Here is a 22,873-nt window from a genome sequence, read left to right as displayed (position 1 = left end):
TCCTGCACCGCGTCTGCGTGCACATTGGCAATCATCTTGTCTCCTTCCTATAGGCATCATTCATTATTCACATATTTTGGTGATAGACCCGACAACAAAAATTCATAGTCTATCCCGTAGAGCTCGAGCATAGATAGAATATAGAAATATTAACCATCTCATCTTATGCGTCAATTTGCACGCTGTAGCATGGTACGGATAGATGTGCGTTGCATGGTTTGGGGCTGTCTGGTGGGAGTAGGGTTGGCATGGGTTCTACTAATGAGTTCACGTATGACAGTATCTGAAAAGGGAACAAATCAAAACCATGGAAATCACCTCTTGCCTCTTTCAGGGGTTCGAAATATTCCATGTTGAAAAAAATTATAGAGTAGAGAAGTCTCACCTTTCTGGGTAAATGCATATTGATCCTCCTCTCTCGTTTTTTTTCTTTTTTTCTTTTTGCTTTTCCCTACTTCTTCGTTGTTCGTTAATATAAGTATTTGAATTTCTTCGATTTGGGTGCTTGGAGACAAATTTCGTCACAAAAAGGTTCGACCGAACTTTGGTAGATTTGGTCTTGGTGATGTGCCGAACTTGTGCTTTTTGTCTTCTTGATAGGCATTTTGGCTTTCTGGCAATTTCCATGCTTGCTTACTAATCTTTTTTTTTTTAAAGATTTGCGTCAATTCGAAGAATATAAATTATTATTTGATGTTGCCATAAATCAATTAAAATGTCTTCTTTCTTATTTGAAAAGTTATAAGAAAAATGGATCCGTGTCTTCTTTGATTTCATCTAAAAAAATTGCAAATAAAATAAAATAAAACTACATTTGGTAAAAAATGTGTGACTGTAGAAAAAAATAATTTGATAAAAATAGTGATGATAAGACAACAAGATCAACTGAAGAATCTTTTAAAATTAATTACTTTTTATATATAGTACATCAAGCTAGTTTTTTAATTCAAAAATATGTAAACAATTCACCATATATGAAGATGTTTTTGGTTTTCTAAATGCATGCATTGTTTACATGATATTGTTAACAATACATTGCTTCTACTGAAAGAAGTTTTTTAAAATAAAAGTTGATAAAATCTTATTTGTAGTCAACTATGTCACAAGAAAGATTAAATGGATTAGCTATATTATCGATTGAAAATAGTATTTTAATGAATCTTGAGTAAAAAAAATTTGATTAGTAATTTTGCATCTCAAAAAGCTAGACAAATTATTTTTTAAATAAATTTTTAAAATTATTTTGCACTTAATTAAATTTTTTTCATCATTTTTCAAAAAAAAAGAGCCTCCCTTAATGATTTCACCCTAGGCCCCAACTGCATTGGGCCGCCCCTGGTTAGACCAATGTGTGAATCCATGATTTCTGGCCATTTTGAGTTACAAGATTGTCAAGAAAAGAGTCGGTGGAAACATGCCGAAACAAGTTTATGCTATTATAGTCGGTCATCCTTTAGTGTTTGTGGGTGAGGGCAGTACTATTATCGCATTGTGATACTATCTACCTTTGTTGTTAGGGTTGGGGGGCAATTGCATCAATCGGTACCTCCATTTTTTTCTCCGGATATCATAAACACAAAGTCCATATAATGGAGGGCAACCTTATAGGGGTGTATTTTTTGGAAAAGGTTTTATTTAGTTTGGAATTTGATCATTCAGATGATCAAGTATCCTCATGCTAACCATGGATAAAGTGATTTCGCGCACTTGAAAATTTGTAGATGGATAGAAATGGGAGTCCTGAGCTCATTCCAAAAGTGGAGTCATGAATAAAGTGAGCAATATTAGTAAGGCTGCAAATGGGTCGAGTCACAGGTCCCAACCCTCATAAGACCCAACGCGACCCGAATTTTTAGGACCCGCGAGGCCCGGTCGGGTCCTAAATTTGGACCCGTTCTATTTTTCGGGTCAGGTCAGGTCCACCCAATCTCGACTCGGACTCGGACTCGACCCGACCCGACCCATTTTTTTTGCTTGATGTTATTTACTATTATATAGTGTAATTTTGAATATCAAAATACATAGGCTCGGATCCGACCCGACCCGAATGACTCATCAGGTTAAAATTTGTAGGCATGGATCCGACCCGATCCGATCCGATTTTCAACTGGATCGGATCTGAATCCAAAATTAGAACCCGAACAAGAAACCGGGTCGGATCGGGGTCACTCAGGACCCGACCCGACCCGACCCATTTACAGCCCTAAATATTAGTGACTGAATAAAGTACATGGCAGTGATTGGCCATTAAAGAAGAATTCATTTATTTTTTGATATATTGTTTTTATCAAGAAAGCCGATACATCAATTTAATACTTTGTCCAAAGTTTCCAAGATGAGAATGCTCACATGTTCCTAGCTATGTTCTTGATTTGCTCATTGTAAATGTACGGCCATCTTGTCATCCTCGCTTGTCCTATAAAGAAGTTATGAAAGTAGGAAAATGCTATCCTAGAAAATCGAGCTTGTGCTTCATCCAAAGCTTTGAACTTCACCTCTTTATGTCATCCTCACTTGAGCCTTCAATTTGTCATGAGGCTCAATCAGCTGGGTTTCCAGAAAAGTAATTGGGTGCTTAGTCGACTGAATCTCATCCTAGCGGTCATCGTAGACGTTTTTGCTTGGTTTAAGTTCATCTTCGAGAATGGATATAACAAACTCGAGCTTCTTTTTTCGTGAAAATTGTTGCTTAAATAGACTTTCAAAGCTTTAATATATAGTGGATCATTTTTCGCAATTATAATATCATCTACGTGCACAAGTATGATAATCGGGAAAAATCCAATGGTGTGAGTGAGTAGAGAATAATCAACTTGAGATTGCACAAAACTTGCAGCTAATAGACTCGTGAGAACTCAGCACACTATTCCGAGAAGGTTTATTTGAGATTGTATGATGATTCATTGAGCCTATATACACAATGCTTTCCCTCTCACGATCCGTTTTTGTCAGGCTAAGAGTCCAAACCCATTCAAATATAATCACAATCACTACAATCGACCAATGGTCAACCTTAATGAGTTCATATTGTAGTGCCTTTTAGTCCACATCCGCTATAGTCCAGATTCATTTTGATACCATTTGTCACAATCTAAGATCTTATCTAAAAAGATTAGTTGGAGGGTATTAATTGGATTTCTTAGCCCTGTATAAGTATTCAAGATCTTCTCAGCGAATAGCCGATGGGAGATAAACACACTTCTGCATGGATCCTCATACATATGGATATCAAACAAATAATTCATGTTCAACCCATTGTTCAAATTTATGTTGGAAACAAATTTTAGAGGCCGGACACAACAACCAAAACCATAATAGTAATCATAGGCCGGTTGTGGATTGAATAATACCTCATAATGAGACTTGTTCTGCAATAGAGTTGTAGTTACAAGAAGGTAAAAGAGAAAAGCTATGATAGCATTAGAAGGAACTGTAATTGTGAGTTTAGCATATCAATTCATACACATGCTATGTGTCTGTATACAAGTTGTCAAATAATCAAATTCCAAGCTACAACAACATTGGCAGAATTATATAATGATAGTACAAGAAGGTAATCATGGCTATGATAGGAAAGTAATCAAATTTATCTCAGCCATACGGCTTGGCAGGATCTTCTCCTTCTCTATGTTTATTGGTGACGGAGAAGATGGAACAGGGAGAGATAGCCTGATTGCCCTCCAACACACGCACAAAAGGAAAAAAAAGGATAAAAACACTACTTGTCTTTTAGAGTCATGCCATAATAGAAAACGTGCTCTTATGCTGTGGCGCATGATTGCTCGTGAATATGGGGCATTCTATATTTTATAATTGGATGGTAATTTATGTGGCCCACTATATCAAAACTATATTATTGGACTCCATAGTGACTCTTAAATATTTTGTATTCAGACACTACTATATCAAAATAATATAATATATCTGATTTATTAGAAAGAAGGCAAAATGATGGCCCCCATTTGGACTGAAGAGGGATATTTCGGTACAAAGCAATTGACTTAACCAGTGGGTAATTGCTAAATTGGAACCTAACTCGCCAACACCTTGGCCATGATGTGGACCACGCCCATATTGGAAATGGATGGCAGGATGCCGAGAGCTATCATATCACCTCTCCATCCCATTAAATAGCCTATGCTACCCTTCATCAATACCATATTCTTACAATTAAAACCCATTGTAATTTTCCCTTTTATATCTCTAATTTAATATATATATATATATATATATATATATATATTTATTTATAAGAGAAGGGAGAGGTCTATGTTCATCAAAGTCTAAATTTTCAGGTACAAACCATTTAGGATTGAGTCTAGACACTCTGATTGCTAGATCGAGATGCAGCATTCCCCTTCGACCGTTGGATCGTTTAATGCACAAATCTCAAAGCAATAAATGGACGATCCAATGGTCGACGGGCGCGAAGGGAGGCGCGCACCCGCGACGATTGCCCGCCGGTTTGGGCGTAGAAGTGGGGCTCGGCACGGAGGAAATAAATAATATTATAAAAGATAAGAAAGAGAAAACCACGCTCTCTCTCTCTCTCTCTCTCTCTCTCTCTCTCTCCAGCGGTCTATTATATCCATCTCCCCTTTCCCCCCCTTCCACCCCCAGCCCTCCCCCCCCCCCCCCCTCTCAAAGCAGCCGGGATTAGGGTTAGGGTTAGGGTTAGGCTTTTGCTTTTTCTAGCGGTCTGTGACGGAAGAGAAGAGATCGATCCATCCCTCGATCGGCCGATAGATAGGTAATAGGGGGAGGAGGGAAGAAAGGAGGGAGAGGAGGAGAAAAAGGCCTCAGCAGAAGCAGAGATGACGGGGAAAGCGAAGCCGAAGAAGCACACGGCGAAGGAGATCGCGGCGAAGGTCGACGCTGCGACGACGAACCGCGGGGGCGGGAAGGCCGGGATGGCGGACCGGACGGGGCTGGAGAAGGGGGGGCACGCCAAGCTGGAGTGCCCCTACTGCAAGATCACCGCCCCGGACATCAAATCCATGCAGATCCACCACGAGGCCCGCCACCCCAAGCTACCCTTCGACGAGTCCAAGCTCAACAACCTCCACTCTACCCACGGCGCCGAATCCTCCAAGCCCCGTCCCGGCGTCCGTGGCTCTAAAAAGAAGTGATCGAGTCGGCATTTCATCGAGCACCTGGTCACCAGCAGGTATACTATACTATACTCTCGCGTCGCGCTCCTCTGTTGCCTTGCTTTGGTGCTGGTGGTTCTCGCTTCTATGGCCGGCGGGCTGTTGGTGACATGCTATTATCATGATGATGTCTATGGTACTAGATCTGAGAAAAGGACGATCTTTTTTCTTTTTTTTTCCTCCTGTGATCCTCTCTGTGGTACTTTTACCTTAGAACGTAGGCACCTGCAGGTACTCTTATGGTTGCTGGAGACTTTTGTGAATAATAAATTTGTAGTAGCTGGATGCGTGGTGACTAAATTTGTGTTATTATTACTTCTTGTTCTGATTTTTTGATGCCCTGCCCTCTGTAATTTTCTCCGGTGATATTCTACTGGCTTATGCTGCTTCTTCTTCTTGTTGTTTGGGTAGAAATTTTACTCATCCTCGAAAGAAATCACTGTTGACATTCATAACGCTACATGCATGCAATTTAATTGGGAATATGTGGCAGTAGATCGATCGAAACAATTACTGAACCATTATAATCATTATATTTTTAGATTGTGTTCAACACAGAACCTGGTGGCTTGAAGGAAAATTATCCAAGATGGCAATAAAGCATGCAATGTTATATGGTATCCAAGGAAACTAGTTGAATGCAGCAACAATAAGAATGCTGGACTTTATGTGTGGTAAAACTAGGAAGGATAGAGTGAAAAATGAGTATACCAGAAGAGCTGTAAGGGCCGCACAAGTTGAGAATAAGGTGATGGAGAATCAATTGAGATGATATAGGCATGTATAACAATGATTTAATGGTACTCCCACAATGAGGGATATTTTAATTGTTGTTGGAGGATCGAGAAAAGGTTGAGAATACCTAATGCCACATTGATGGAAATTGTGAGAAAAGATATGGAATAACTTGAAATAACATCAGATGTAGCCATGAAGGGTAATGCTTGGCAAATGAGGATCGATAAAACCGACCTGAAATACTTGGGACAAAGCTTGGTGGTCATGGTTATGATTTTTCTCTCTTGAGTTTCATTAGTCATCTGTATTCAACATTCAACTACCAAAATTTTCCGAAGTTGAATAACTTGAAATAACATCAGATGCATTTTTTCTATCTCACCTAATTTACTTCATCTACCTTCACATGTCCTTGCTTCCTAAAATCTTTAGAGCCCTGTTTTGCTGTACCCTCACCACAGCATGATGCACTTTTGATATAGGCTACTTAGGATCAATGCACACAGAAATATGCTTTTGCATAATCTCTGCTTGTTTGATTGGTGATCAGTGTCTAGTCAGTGTAATGCCGCCTTCTTTGCATAACGTGTGTTGGCAGGATTTCGTGGATCTTTATATTGTTCTCTTCAGTATCTATCACTTCAAGTTCTCTTTACAAGAAAAATAAAAAGTTCTTACTCGTAACCAGTAACACCCATTTTATCTGGATAGTTTAAAATTTCATGAATGTTTATTTTAATTATTTATTGTTTTGTATGACTGTTTGTTGGTGTTGGTGATGAGATGAAATTAATCCTTGCTTTGTTGTTTTATTTTAGAAGTTTAAGAGGTTCAAAGCAGAAGTATAGTTTATTTCACCCTTTATTGTTATGTGAGAGACATTAAGTATACTGCTTTCTAAAACAGAGAAGCTAAGTGGGCATACAGGTTCCATTGTGATGCCTTTAGTGACTTTCTCAAACAATTCTGCAGTGGATGTTTTCAACCTTTAGTCATCATGCATGGCACCTGAAAAGTATTTATAAATATTGAGGCAAGACATAAACAAAAAATTATCTTAAGTACCTGAGGTTATTAGTTGTTTGGTAAGTAGGATTTCTACTATTACTTTGGAGCTTCTCTAAAACATGTCACCCTTGGTTCTCTCCATGTGAAACTTGGGTTGTGAGCCAATTCAGGTGCAATCATTAAATTTGGATATATGAAATAATTTGGTTACTAAATTCATCCTTTAATATGCTCATGGTGTGGATTGCAGTGACAAATTAAAAATTGTGCAAGAGAGCCATCTAGTGGTATCAAGAGAGATTACTCAATAATTTGTCAATTCAGATCAAAATCATTAAATTTGGATGCATGTAATCTTTTGGTTAGCTGTTCTCATCCTCCATTTAGCTCATGGTGTTGTTTGCAGTGGAGAATGGAAAAATTATGCATGGGAGCCTTCTAGTGGTATCAAGAGAGATTACTTTAAGTTGCAGCATTGTAGATAAAACAGTTAGAGATGGAGTCTAAGGTCTTCACGTTGAAAAAGTTATAAGCTAGAAGTAACCCATGGGCCGACCTGGCTCATACTCGATGAGTGTTGCAGGCTAGCTCAGTCATACTTGAGGGTGACTCGACTACAGTGATTGGATGGATTCAGAGTGGCACCAATGACGCTGGAGGGGGCCACCCCTTGCTTCGGAATATTCGGGCTATGATGAGTGGTGGTGTGGCCATCCTGGCCAAGCATGTCTTTAGAGAGGTAAATGGGGCGTGGACTGGGTGGCTTCATATGTGGCCAGTCACTCCGGGGGCACCCTATAGGTTGGAGAAGGGGAGTTGCATAGAATGCTCCGAGATTTGTTGTTTTTTGACTTTATTAGATATATCCATACTAGAATTGCATGAATCATCCGTTTCAGAAAAAAAGAAGTAACCTTTACCTGTAAAGTGGTTGCCAATATCTGGCTAAAAAGTAGTTTGTTTATGTTGTTGGTCGGAGATAAAATATGGACTTGGCTGTGTATGAGGCAGAAGTTTCTACATGTTAATTTACGTAGAAGTCTCTTTGATGTTGAAGGAAATTTTGCGGTGCAAATGGATTTGAAATTGGGAAATGTAATTCCTAATTTTTGTAACAATTAGTTGGTGCTTCAATCTTGAATGTCCTATGGAGTATTAGGTTTGTGGTTGGTTGATTTCACTCAAAAAGGGATCCTTAAAAGTGGTAGAGATGTTAATCTGCCAATTCTTCCAGATATGTTTTACAATAATACTCAAAAGGAGATTTCAGAATTCGAACTGGTATGATTTTATGTTCGTGGACTGATTCTGAAGCCTCTTGCCAATTCACTAGTATGCTTTGTTTAGGGTTGTCATTCTTTGTTTCTGGCAATAGCTCTCTTTTGCGTGATAACTGAATTTCCTATTACTGGCCACTCGCAAATTTATAATCCAAGTAAGGTGCCTAAACTGAATATAGTTTCATGCACTAAAACAATTTAAATGTAGTATGTCATCTTCAAGATTGGATAATCTTTGGTGATCTCGTTGTCAACTAGTTGATGCAAAATGGATTTGTGGACCATTTGCAGACCTATTTCCTTGTTGGAATACTACAATTTAGGACTGGTGAGATCTTAAATATTTACATAGGCCGATTACTTGAGGGATGTTGAGAGTGAGTGTATGGAAGTAGTTTATGAATGGCGTAAGAGGAAAGTTGATTTGGGGGTCTCCTACTTATAAATGTCAGCACTGGAGGAACACTGAACAATTGCCTAGCGCTTCGGGACGTCTAAGCCTCCTTGCATTAAAACTATAGTTAGGAAAATACAAGTTGGCAACCAAAATTTATGAAGAGATTTACTTTTCGTGTGATATTTTAGGATAGATACTACTGCATGATTTGCATCAATGATTGCTGAAGAGGTCTATTTGATTCACGTAAGGTGACTTAAGGGTGGCTCCAGCGTAATGTCATCCATATTCTAGTAGGTTTCTGATCTTTTGATGGATTATTGCTTACGGGGTGGTGACTGCATGTTGTATGTGGACGATCGCATGTTAATATCTGTGCACAATCATATGTTAATATCTTTTGACAGTCGCATGTTTTTCCAGTGACAGATTTTCTAGCAAATTCTGTTCTCTAGTAATGTGCCCGGGTCTCTTTACATGTTACATTGAATGTTCCCCCTGTTATAAAGGTCTTGCAGGCTTTCTCAAGTAGTTTTGAAGCCTTTCCTTCTTGTTCTTTTGTCCAAGCATTTTATTCTGGAAGTTTTCAGCCAAATTAGAAAGTTAAGAAGCGTCAGGTGCAAGTTCCATTAGACCTAAATGGAGCCACGCATACGAAGATTGCTTCATTGGAAACTGGCTTTATATCTTTCAGCTTGTTGGACCTACTTCTCTAGGTTGATTGGAATGATCAATGTCTTAAAACTTTGGGTTTGGTTTCGGTCCTCTCGGTACAGTTTTGGTTCGGACAATTTCTCGAGTTTTGGTAAAAAAATATAAGAAAGCAAATGCAGCATTTTATTTTATTTTAAGTCATCTAGAATCATAACTTATATAATTTGAGTACGTTTAGGCTGAAACAAAATTTTGTTTCATTAAGCATATCGCATGAATGCGCTAATACATTGAGTAAAATACTAAATACCATATAACCATGCATAAACTAAAAAGACAAGCACACAAGAAGATTAAATTGATTACAAGTCTCATTCTACACTCTCCAAAATAATGTAAAAACTCCTCGATGTGGATATACCTATTCTATATGTTACAATGTTGTTTATAACTTGCAAAAACATTGCATCTTGTCTTCTACAAAAAAAAAAAAAAAAAAAACAAAGTTTAGAGGAAAATAACACGGATTAAATAATTAGGGCATTGTATGAATGAGTGGTTGAATTATACTAATCATTTTGAGGAAGAATTTACATATTTATTAAAAAATAAAAAAAGTTTCTGCCTCCTGAAACTGGTTTTTTTTTTTTTTTGTGATAATAAAGGAAGCTAAACCAAAAAAAGAGTGACCCATGAAACTGGTTGATTATAATCATACTTTTAGCATAATGAAACGTGGAGAGCTTCATTATATATATTATGAGAATTGGTCCAATTGGGTCCATCTAAGGTTGAAGTCGGCAATGCCCCGACTTCAATCGAGAAAATTTAAAAAAAATTGAGATCGAAACAGAGGAGGATGCGTTCCTCCTTTGTTCGATCCCCAAGCATGGGATAAGGCTGCCCCCAACCATGGCTGGTGGGGATTCATTGGGCTGGTGTGAACGAGCAGCGATCGTTGAGGGCCGGTGCAACCGATGAACAACCAGCCGGATTCGCCGATAAGCCAAGCTTATCTTCTTTTGGTAAATCCTCTATAAAAACCCCATTTCTCTCCACTTGATCCACCATGAACCTCCCTCCTTCCTCCTTCGATGGCTGGCGTGCCACCTCGGCCGAGCACCACTGCCTGAAGTCTCCTTCTCTCTCTATTTTTTTTTTGTTGCCCTGTTTCAATATTTTGAGACTTATATCACTAGAATTCTCTGGAATCCACCACCATAATCAAGAGCTGCCACGCCACCATTACAGCTCGTCGGAGAGCTTCTTTCCCACCTCTTGATTCTTCCTTGGCCGAGAAGTTGCCATCGAGGTAAATAGGAGCGTTGCCCCTCCTCTTTCTCTATTTTGGCCAAGCACAACCATTCCCGCTCGGCCGTCGCCACCATATTCGGCTGTGGTTGTGGTCCTCGGCCGTCGTCGTCGAGGCTACCGCCGCTAGCTCCACTATGCTTGGCCATCGAATCCCCGACACCCATCCTTCTTCGGTCTCCTTTCTTCTTCCTTCTCTTCGTTTCAGCATCATATTCTTTTGAAATTCTCCCTGTTTATCCCTATTTTTCTTCATTTATTATTATATATATAAATAAATAAACATCCTCTGACGTGATCTTATCTCTTAAGATCAAGCCTATAATTCGACTAGATCTAAACGTTTCCCTTAATGGTTAACCCGAACCATTCGGACCGAGCTCGTGTTAGGATTAGACCAAGACTTAGACTGAGATTCTCTCTTCTCCCTCTTTCTCTCTCTATGTAGACCTAGAGATCTTAGCTCAAAGCCCTGACTCCCTTTGCTTTAGTCCAAGTTGACCCTGGGTGGAGGCTTTGAACCACCTCGGCACCCGGGTGGTAGACTGGCACATTACTTCAGCCCCAGCTAGATCTTTTTGAAATTTGGCCACTATTGATCTTCACCTGACCAATTGAATTCTCCTTCCTCGGACTGACTTGGGTAGTCGGGCATTGCCACTTGACTGACTTGATTTGGGCGCATGAGACCATTTTCCAATAATATGTTAATTTTTGACTTTGCTTGGTTTTTAAGATGGCAATAAAATTAATGATATTTGAATAATATTAAAATAGGTGAACCTGACCCGCCTACCAGAAGTAGAATTTTGAAGCGAGAAGAGGTAAGTAACCTAATGCTTTAAAGTATGTTTTTTGAATTTTTGGTTAAATAATAATTAGTTGATTAATTTTAATTTTGATATATGCTTTATATTTAGCTGAACAGGTCAGACATGTTAATGTTATAATAGTAATTATTTTAAATATGTTATGTGCTATGATATAAAATTTGGAAAATATGTCTGGACAAATTATAAAAAAATTATTTTATAAGTATGTATTCTTAGCATAGCTATGATCTAGCCCTGTCAATGGAGATTATTTATAAGCCTTGTCGACTTTTAATCTAAGAAACTAGTTTCGACATCACACCACTGGTGATTGGAATAGTGGTATTTGGACACTGTATCATTGGTGGTTATGAATAATGGTGTTTGGCACTTTATACATTTTGACCCATGCCACTGGGTTATGTGGCCATAGCTTGATGTTGAGTTTCTAGTATTACTTTATGAAAATAATGGTATACTTCAAAAAAAATAAATATATGTACTATTCGAGAATTGATTTATTTTTTAGTCAATATCTTGCTCTTTAACTAATTATTTAGCATACTTATGCCCCACTTTGGCGTGTTATGTTACTTACTGAGCTAGTGAGCTCATTAATATACTTTTTCTATTTTTTAGATTTAGATGCATGATTGCTCGAGACTTGTGGAGTGCGCTAGATCGTCTGAAGATACTTTCAGTTATTGAAGTTCTAGTCCGATTATTTAGACTAGTTAGAATATTTTATTTGATTAAAGTAAATAGTTAGCATATGTTGACTTATGTCATTTTGGAACTATTGTAAAAATTATTTAAATAAGTTCTTGATTAAATAATTTTCAAGAATTATTATTGATTTGATATGATCTGTAGCCTTGTATACTTGTATGGTCTGCCATTTAGGTATGCGGCATCTGTTACGCTTTGGGTCCGGGGTGACAGATTTAGTGGTATTAGAGCTTGGTTTAAGATTACTTAGGATGGTGATCGAATTAGTCATATCAGAGCTTAGCTTTTATGATCTTTAGGGTTTGTCGGAAAGTTTGAGAGATCGGTAGAAATTAGGTGTAATACCCGGAAACAAAAAAAAAAAAAAAAAAGGAAAGAGGCGGATGGGCCGGCCCGAAAAAGACCGGGCCCATCCCCCTTATCACGATCGTGCCTAGGGCACGATCGTGGAAGAAGAGGGTAAAGGGAGGGGGGACGGCGGCGGCGGCTTGGAGAGGCGACTCGCCGGAGAGAGAGCTCGCCACGGATTTCTTCCTCCGATTCCTCGCCGGAAAGGCCGCCGGAGCACTCATCGGACTGAGGTAAGCATGGATCTTTCCCTTGCGTATCATTTGCTTGGTTTTTGGGTCGTGTGGATGGGATTTTGGCCGGCGGATCGCCGGAAAAAGGGTCCGAAACAGGGTACCCCTGTTTCGGCCCCTTCTTTCCGATTTTTGGCCGCCGCCGGCCGCCGGGTTGGCCGGGATCCATGGCGGCGGGGTTGGTCGGGTGTGTGAGGGTCAGAGAGGGTTTTCTAGGCTGTGTATGTGATGAGAGAGGGTTTGTTGGCTTTTGTTATTGATAAATTTGTGTTATCTTATCTGAATTTTGTTTGAGATGCTTATTAAAATCAGATTGCTAGCTAACTGTGCTCGTGGCCAAAGTGCGAATAAACTATTTTGAAGTTTTCTCGGTAGAGCAATTTGTATTTTAGGTTATGATTAAATTGGATTTTGACTAAAATTAAGTGAATATTATTGTGATGTTACTTCTAGAATATTATCGTGCATTGTAATTATTTGTTTATTAGTATATAAGTGATTTGGAAGTTCAACTTGATATAGGGTACTGTGATTATTTCTAGCTTCAAGTTAATTATTTTGATGGCAAATTAAGGTTCATTCATAAAAAATTGTTAAGGTTTGGGCTAGAAAATAGTTTATAATATTCATTGAAATATTCTTCGAGGTTGAAATCTGTGTATCGAAGAAAAATATATTTAGGGATGGGATTCAAGAGTTTTTTCCTATGTTTTACCTAGAAGTGAAATTTTAGATCTTTTAGTTTGCAACATAGATTAATTTATAAATCCGAAGAAAGTGTGGTGGTTTTAATTATTTTTTAAGCTGGTCAGCAATATTAACTCTATGATTTGGAAACATTTTTGATAGTTTTTCTTGTTAAGAAGAATTTCGTTGTCAAAGAAAAGGATAGTATTCTTGACTGATATGGATATGATTATGTTATTTTCGTTAGTAGTTTTTCCTAGCTACTGCAAATATATATATATATATATATATATATATATATATATATATATATATATATATATATATATATATATATATATATATATATATATATATATATATATATATATATATATATATATAGTATGTCAAGTCTAAGATTAATGGAATGTTGGTTCGTACATTAGTTGATCTTAGATCTCAAATGTTTTAGTATAGCTCTCTTTTCTTTTAGATTTGTAGCTCATGCTTTTGAAAGAATTCAAGATTAGTTATCAATCTTGCAAAATATTTTACGCTCAAATATTCTACTATAGATAAAATGCAGTACTTTATGATCTTGTAATAGATTAATTAAATAAACATTAGTTGATGTTTTGACAAAAAAAGGACTATTACTAAAAGGATGAAATAGTTAATAAATTTATGATGTTTTGAGTAGATCCTCTAAGTTAATGTAGACTGGTCTCTTTATTTCAGATAATTTAGTAGATTTACAAGATCATGTACATTTACAATATTGCAAAAAGAAAAAAAAATTTCTTATTGGTGGAATTGATCTCAATGTGAAATTATAGAGCTAATGTCTTGGTAGAATTTCTATTAAATCTTTGAACTAGATTATTAGATTATCTCGAGGGATAATCATGATCTAATGTACTTAAAAAGTAAGGATAAAATCTTTGCTTGGAATTTATTAAAAAACATGATCTAGGATCATTAAAAAATTTAGAAGAATATCGATCAAAGTTACGCAACGAAAGTATAGTGGACCGAGTCATTTTAAATTGGTCAAAAACATTGACTTTATTTTGGAATATGTTATGATAAAAGACTAGATTTTTCAATAAAGAAGGCATTTGTTAATAAGGAAAGGTGAATATTGTTGATTCTTAGGTTAATCATGATATGACTATATTATTCTCTCTGATGGATTCTTCTACTGCTATACTAAGGAAATTTTTTTGAGTATTTTATGTAAGTTGATTATTGATTAAAAAACGATCTAAATGTTATTAAGTATTCGAATAAATCATGTGTTATTTATTCTCTCCTTATGATTTATAAATTTAAGTTAAATTTTAAGCCTTGTGACATATTGAATCATGGTATCAATACTTTGCTTTCTTAGACTTACTCTTTGTGATTTGATGCCAATCATTTTTTTTCAGATAAACTGATGTTGTCTAAAGGCCATCATTACATGTTCATTTCGTGATCACCTTCCTAGCCATATAATGATTTGACTCTAATTAAGGTTTGTCATTATCTATTGAATGCATTTTATTTCAAGTTCTATCCCAAATACAATTAATTTTAATTGATCTTGTTCTGAATTAATCCCTATTCGATCTGGAGGGAACTTACATTCACATCAAGATGATGATTTCAATCTTAGATTTTAATTAGTCACTTATCTAGTGCTAATCTTGCTAGTTTATATTATTTTTTTAATAATTGATCCAAATTTATCTCTTATACTAATTTTGAATAAGAAGAACGAGATCTTGGATTTATATTATTTAATGGGCTGAGCATCTCTAAATTTGGAAGGCTTAGATTTCTAAACTTTCGAAGACGATTTTTTTTAAGAAGGGAAGAATGTGAGACTCGGCCCAATTGGGCCCATCCCAGATTGAAGTCGGCAATACCTACCAACTTCAATCAGAAAAATTTATAAAAATTTGGAATCGAAATAGATCAGGATGCATTCCTCCTCTTCTCGATCCACAAGCATGGGATAAGGCGGCTCCCAGCCTTGGTTGGTGGGATTCATTAGGCCGGTGCGAATGACCGGTTGCCGGTGAGAATGGTCGGCGGCCATTGAGGACCGATGAACAACCAGTCGGATCTGCCGATAAGCAGAGCTTCTCTTCTCCTAAAATCCTCTATAAAAATTCCATTTTCTCTGCACTCAATGTGGCATGAAGCTCTCTTCCTCCTTGTTCTTCTCCGGTGCCGGCGTGCCACCCCGGCCGAGCACCATCGCCTAAAGTCTCCTCTCTCTATTTTTTTCATTATCCTATTTTTTTGTTTCGAGACTTGTATCACCGGAATCCGCAAGAATCTACCACCGCAGTCGAGAGCCGTTGTCATTACAGCTTGCTAGAGTGCTTCTTTCCCCCCTCTTGCTTCTTTCTTGGTCGAGAAGCTGCCATCAAGGTAAGTGGGGGTACTGCCCTCCTCTTTCTCTATTTTGGCCAAGCACGACCGTTTCCACTGGCCGTCGCCACCATCTTCGGCCGTGGTTGTGGTCCTCGGTCATCGTTGTCAAGGTCGCCGCCTGCTGCCGGCTCCACCATGCTTGGTCGCCGGATCCTCAACACCCATCCTTCCTCGGTCTCCTTTCCTCTCTTCCTTCTCCTCTTTGTTTCATCATCTTCTTCTTCTAAAATTCTCCCTATTTTCCCTCATTTATTAATATGTATATATATAAATAAACATCCCTTGATGTGATCTTATCTCTTTAGATCAAGCCCATAATCCGACTAGATCTAGATATTTCCCCTAATGGTTGACACGGACCACTCGGACTAGCCCATGATTAGAATTAGACCAAGACTTAGACTGAGATTCTCTCTCTTCTTTTTTCTCTCTCTAAGCAGACCCAGGGATCTTGGTTTAGAGCCTTGACTCCCTTTGCTAAAATCCAAGTTGACCTAGGTGGAGGCTCTAAACTGCCCCGATACTCTGGCAGTAGATCAGCCCATTACTTCGCCCCAGCTAGATGTTTTTGAAATTTAGCCACTATTGATCTTCATTTGACCAGTTGAATTCTTCTTGCTCTGACTGACCTGAGAGGTCGGGCACTATCACCTGACCGACCAGATTTGGGGGCATGAGGCCATTTTTCAATAGTGTTTTAATTTTTGACTTTGCTTAGCTTTTAAGATGGCGATAAAATTAATGATATTTTAATGATATTAAAATAGGTGAACCTGGCTCGCCTATCCGAAGTAGGATTTTGAAGCGCGAAGAGGTAAGTAACCTAATGTTTCAAAATGTATTTTTCGAATTTTTGGTTAAATAATAATTAGTTGATTAAATTTGATTATGATATATATTTTATACTTAGTTTTAAATGGGTCGGGCATGTTAACATTATGATAGTAATTATTTTAAATATGTTATGGGCTATAGGTTAGAAAATTTAGAAAATGTGATTAGGCAAATTATGAAAAAAAATATTATATGTATGTATTCTTAGCACGGCTATGATCGAGCCTCGCCAATGGGGATTATTCATTGGCCTTGTCCGCTTATAATCTGAGAAACTAGTTTCGACACCGCACCACTGATGATTAAAATAGTAGTATTTGGACACCGTACCATCGATGATTAAGAATGGTGGTGTTTGGCACTTTGTGCATTCGGACCCATGCTACTAGGTTATGTGGCCATAGTCTGATGTTGGTTTTCTAGTATGAGTTTATGAAAATAATAGTATACTTTGAAAAAGAGATATTTGTACTATTCGAGAATTGATTTATTTTTCAATCAATATCTTGCTCTTTATTTTACTATTTGGCATGCTTAGACTACACTTTAGGGTGTTATGTTGCTTAGTGAGCTAGTGGAGCTCATTATACTTTCTTTATTTTCAGATCCAGATGTATAATTGCTCGGAACTTGAAGAGTGCGCTAGATCTTCTGAAGATACCTTAGGTTATTGAAGTTTTAGTCCGATTATTTAGACTAGTTAGAATATTTTATTTAATTTAAGTAAATAGTTAGCATAAAGTCACTTATGTATTTTGAAACTATTGTAAAAAATATTTAAATAAGTTCTTGATTAAATAATTTTTCAAGAATTAATATTGCTTTGATATGATATGTAACCTTGCATAGTTGTGTGGTCTACCATGCGGGTATGCGGCGTTTGTTACACTCTGGGTATGGGGTGTGACATATATACAAGCCCACCACCTTTTCATCGGACCTTTCATCCCTATCTTTGAATTTTTAGATGCTAACCCTGTATCTCCTCGGGTGTTGATGTTAATTTCTATTTTACTTTTTTATTTGGCAAGACAGAAATGTTGCATTATGAAACAGAATCCCTCCCATCCTGGTCAACAATTTTTGATCTCTCTCCGGCACATCACTTATCCCGACTGATTGTTCCCAAAACTTTTCCCTAAAGCTAGTCTCTCCCAAAGGCCAAACAGGTTGTGGAACTATTCCCAGGGACAAAGGGGTTTCGTCTCTCCCAACGCATCCCCGGGGTCATTGGGATGGATGGCTGGCATTGCAGCCTCTAAGTACATGCATGCCGGATCAGTGGAAGACGTCTCATTCCGAAGGTTAAGAACGCTAATCAACCTTCCCAGTTTTTCCCAATTAGTCTCAGCAACACTAGCCATAAAATTGTTGTAAAGATATTATCAATTCAGCTTCGAAGAATTCTAGATAAATTGATTTCTAAAGAACAAGCAGCATTCTTGAAAGGCTGTGGTATCACTGATAACATCATCCTTGCTTAGAATTTATTTGTTCGCTCGACAAGCTCCAGCTGCAAACCTTTTGATGGCTGCCAAACTTGATATGGAGCTACCTCCGAGCTGTAATGCTTCATTTTAAGCTTCTTGAACTTTTTGTGGGATTGACTGAAGCTTCTATCGGAAGACCAAGGTATGCAGTGCTTGTAAACAGCCTCTTTTTGTAATTTTTTTCCCTTCAAATTTGGGGTTTCGACAAGGATGTCCGTTGTCGCTGTACCTATTCATCTTGTATGCTGAAATGCTTACAAGAGCTCTTCATGTGGAGGCTATTCAAGGAGAAATCTATGGGTACAGACCAAGGAGAAAGGGCCAGGTAATCAGTTATCTGCTATTCGCTGATGATTGTATCTTTATGTCTAGGGCCAAGTTAAAAGAATGCAAAGCTTCTATGCAGGTGATCTCTAATTACTGTTCGCAATTAGGACATGTGGTTAACATAACAAATTCAATTGTTCTATTCAGCCCAAAAGCTTCAATTTCTCATACAAATGAATATATTAAGGCCCCATTTGGCAAAGTTGTTGGCAGTAGAATTTTCAGAAGTAGAACTTTTTGAAGTAGAGCTTTCATAAAAAAGCTATTTGCTGTTTGATAACTATATTTTAAAGGGTTTTGAAACTTTAATATGTGTTTGGTAAGCAAACTGAGAAAGTATTTTTGGTATGACAAAATAATCATAAAGGACATTGCATAGTATTATACAATAGAGCATAAAAAAATATAATATATATTAATACATAAATATATAATATAGTATAATATTACTATAATGTAATATAATATTATTATAATAAAGTAATATAATATTGTATACTATAGCATAATAATATAACATATTTTGATATTATATAATATAACATATCAATGTATTATAATATAATGTAATATAATATTATATTTATAGTATAATACAATAATAAAGATATAAAATATGATAATTATTATCATTATATATTAATATTTTATTAATATAATATTTTTGGGAACTAATTTTTGTAATTACAATATTTTTTCATGGGTATTTTGGTCCAAAAAGAAAAAAAAATCAAAACAACTTTCTGACGCATGCTAAAAGTGCTTTTGGAGCTTCTCCAAAGAAGCTGTTTTAGCTTTCTGGCAAAGTTAAAATAGCTTTTTGATTTTTTTTACCAGATACCCCTATTCCATTCAGAAGTACTTTTGGAGTGTCAAAAAATACTTTTTGGCCCACCAAAAGCTATGCCAAACATGGCCTAACTATCTTAGAGTCGGATGAGTTAGCTAAATTGAGTTCTTATCTTGATGTGCCTGCAATCGAAAAATACTAACTATGCTGGATTTACATGATGCTATAGGCAAAATCAATGGCAAATTACAAACGTGAAAGTGGAAGCTTCTCTTGATGGCCGACAGGGTGATGTTGGTTCAATCAGTGTTGTGCTCTATTTAGATTCATCTACTAACAAATGCTATAGTTCCATCTGGTTTTTTTCATGCAGCTTAATAGAATCTTACGTAATTTTATTTGGGGACATGATCATAGAAGCAAAACAATCCATACAATTGCTTTCTCTACTGGTTAGTGTAGGCCTTGCCTTCTCTCTTTTCTGTGTGCCTTTGGATGTAGTTGAAATCAACAGCAAGTAGGGTTGGGATTCTCTATATAACAAGATTAGTCACCTCTACCTAAAGGGCCTTTCTCACCCTGTAATCAGTACTAACATACGCTCCTGACATAATCCAAAAGATTTTATTGGGTTTCGAAATTACCATTACAATTGCTGGGGGCAGTTGTGGAACACATCCATAGTAACAACACCCCACTTCCATAAAATAATGATGCCTCATGACAGACTCTGAGAATCAATTACATAGGGCTTCCAAGATGTAGAAAAACGACGTTGTGCACGACAGAGACTATCTCCAAAGATCCGCATCTCACACAAAAAATAAATGTCTAGGTCATGCATCTGGACCAATCTCCTAAATGAAATTATGAAGGAGGGCTTAACAGCTCCCCTACAGGTCCACATAAGAATCTTCATTCTTCCACATGCAACACAGCAGGACCCTGCTCCTTGCCGCACGAATTCTCACTTCGTTGCTCTTTTTGATGGGCCAGCCTAGTTGCATCACCCCTTCCCACCTTTCTGCCCAGCAGAGCTGCCTTACCCCTCCTTACTGCTGCTTGGTGATTCCCCCTCGCAGCAAATAGGAGCTGGTCCAAGTGTCCACTTGTCAACCCGCCACCAATGAAAGCCTCCCCAACCACCAGCACCGTTGCCTCCGCTGCCGGTCGAAGAGCCGGCGTCACGAGATCAGGATCTACTAGAATGTCGCCACCAGAAAGGAGACGAGCTCAAACAACCTCGGAGATCAGAGAAGGCGAACCCCCCAGCGATGTCGAAGAAGAACTGGGCATTGCCGGAGCGGAAGGCACAGTCGTCGGGTAGACGTCGACGCTTGGGCGGAGGCAGGGGCAGCAGTTGGCTCCCTCTCACAGGGTCTTGTCTGTTCCTAGCTTCCGACTCAGGTGCCTTGGGTTCGCTGAGCCCGTCCGCATAGGTACTGCGTTCCACACCACCGAGCCGACCCGAGTCTGTCGAGCACATGCCCACTCCTGCCGACCCTATCGCTAGGCTCGTGGGCCTTTTATTCAAATGGCCTAGGCTCGCGTCCACCATCGCTATCTCTGGACCAGCCTCCACAGTGCCTAGCCTAGCTCTGCCCGAGTCATCAGCCTAGTCAACCAGCGCATTCAATGGGTCGAAGCTCAACCCAGCTCGGTGGCTTCCCTAAGTCTTCCCAAACCCAATGGCCGAGTTGGCTCCCTCGTCGGCCTATCGGTCCTTTGGGGATGATCGTTGTTGTGCCACCTTCGTCGACTTCTGCCACTCGTTCGAGTCCGATGGCGGACTAGGAGATTTCAAACGGTTAGAGGTGGAGCGCGTCCGTGAGGACGATGATTCTAGGGTTGACTCAGCCATCTTCCTTGGCCGCGGCGACCCCTTCACAGCTCGTGGCAGTCGGATCTTCATGGACACCAACCAACGGTCGAAGATCAGCCTTCGGCCCATCTCATCAGAATTGGAATCTAGCTGCCCGCCGCCTCCGATTCTCCACCCATCTCTACCACCATGGGAGGCAGGGACCGCGTCCGATCCTGCACGTCCCCCTATGATGCCGCATACTTGCAAGAAGCTTCGGCGTGCCTGATTCGCCTGCACCCATAGCAAAAATTGAGAACATTTTCATACACAAAGGGCAGCCATAGGACTTTGGATTTGCCGTTGGTCTGAATTCTGGGCAGCAACGGCGTGATGGCGTTAATGGCCATCTTAATTCTTGCAAACCCCATCATCCTCTGCTGCTCTGTTATGCCATCGACGGCCAATGATCGGCCGGCAATGGCGGCGACCACCTAGGGGCAGCCAGTGAGGGCGATATTCCGGTCGGTCTCCGTCTTGAATTGCAGGGCCAAGTGATCCTCGGCGAGTGGAATGGCCTCCACCTCGTGTTGAGTCTTCCCTTGTAGTGCCACATCCCGGGCCACCCACTTTGTCGAAACCCGATGATTGAGGCTCCAGATGACCACCGCCAAGTTCTCCCAATCCTTTCTCAATATGATCCTCCGACAGTTTAAGAACCGCCACGAAGTGCCGTTGGAGGTTCTCCACCTCTTCCTCTGAGATCCGATGCATAGCCCATCCCCCCGGCTTCACCAAGCCTCCCTTCTCCTCGCCCCATGCCGACAGTTCCAGCTCCCACCGGAAGATGAGCTGCCCGCCGCCTTGCCCACTCTCGTAGCCATTACCAAAAACACCTTAAACCCGATCGCGCATGAGTATTGATGCAAGCGCTCAATAGAGCAAACTAGCCTGTAGCCTTTCAAAAGGGATCTAGCGGCCTTGTTTTCTTGGCATATCATGAGTCATCCCTTCTCCTCTTTAAATATCTTTCTCAGTTCACTAAATAAACCCTCACCTAAAACCCCTTTATGTTCATCCTAGCTGCTAAGCCTCGTCTCAGGTACTCTTAACTTAATTAAATTTTAAGTGTTCGTTATTTACTCAATTGGATTCTTATTTACAATATTCTTAAGTATATGCAAAATTACAGTTATGTAAATCTATACCTTAAAAATTATCAATTTCGAATCAAATAAAAATTGAATAAAAATTCACGTTTAATATGGTGTTTCTTTAATTTTATTTAGAAATTTGTATTTTTGATTATTAAGTAATAATTTTAGCATAGATAAATGGTCGATCCAAACTGCAAATCCTATTTGACCTAATTCTGATCTGAATCAGGAGATTTTCGATTGGGTCTGACCAATAAGGATACAAATCAATACTCTAAGATGAAAACCTTGATCTAACCAACGGGATACTGTTTGATCGTACCTTCTAATTACTAAATGGAAAATATGGCCGGCTGTACCATGCCAAAGCGGGCCAATGCTGTACTTGGGTGGTCTACCGATGAAACAGTGCTGACTTCCCAAAATCCCAGTGCACTGAAACATATTAAGAGGGACCATCTCAATCAATCCATCTGGTTTTTATCCAATGCAAAGAATGGAAATAAAGGGCATATTCTCATGCATGCTCATGCGATCAAAAACCAGAGCCACCTGTCTTAAATCTGGCCAAATTCATATAGATAAAATTGAAGATACCCTGAAAACAAAAAATGAGGAAGTCGTTCCACCACTGGAAAATATGATCCATGACTGATGGATAAAATAACAGATTGATCAGTCTGGAAAGGACAGGTTGGTAGGGCAAGTTTGCTCGCTGTCA

The 22,873-nt window shown here is 38.7% G+C and overlaps 1 protein-coding gene across 1 annotated transcript; it reads left to right on the top strand.

Moving 5' to 3' along the window:
- Nucleotides 1-4,616: 4,616 nt before the first annotated feature.
- On the top strand, nt 4,617-5,486 carry LOC103718608 (protein METHYLENE BLUE SENSITIVITY 1-like). The gene has a single exon (XM_008807515.3). It carries the CDS (start codon nt 4,815-4,817, stop codon nt 5,127-5,129), a length of 315 nt encoding a protein of 104 aa, XP_008805737.1. The 5' UTR covers nt 4,617-4,814; the 3' UTR covers nt 5,130-5,486.
- Nucleotides 5,487-22,873: the final 17,387 nt, after the last annotated feature.

The sequence above is a fragment of the Phoenix dactylifera genome, chromosome 5, assembly GCF_009389715.1.
Source record: "Phoenix dactylifera cultivar Barhee BC4 chromosome 5, palm_55x_up_171113_PBpolish2nd_filt_p, whole genome shotgun sequence".
Classification (NCBI taxonomy): Eukaryota; Viridiplantae; Streptophyta; class Magnoliopsida; order Arecales; family Arecaceae; genus Phoenix; species Phoenix dactylifera.
The sequence above is the reverse complement of the archived record's forward strand: the minus strand, read 5'-3'. Positions and strand labels throughout refer to the sequence as shown.

Bases quoted from the DNA above. Each gene is read 5' to 3' on its own strand.
- LOC103718608 (XM_008807515.3), top strand. From the start codon at position 4,815: ATGACGGGGAAAGCGAAGCCGAAGAAGCACACGGCGAAGGAGATCGCG.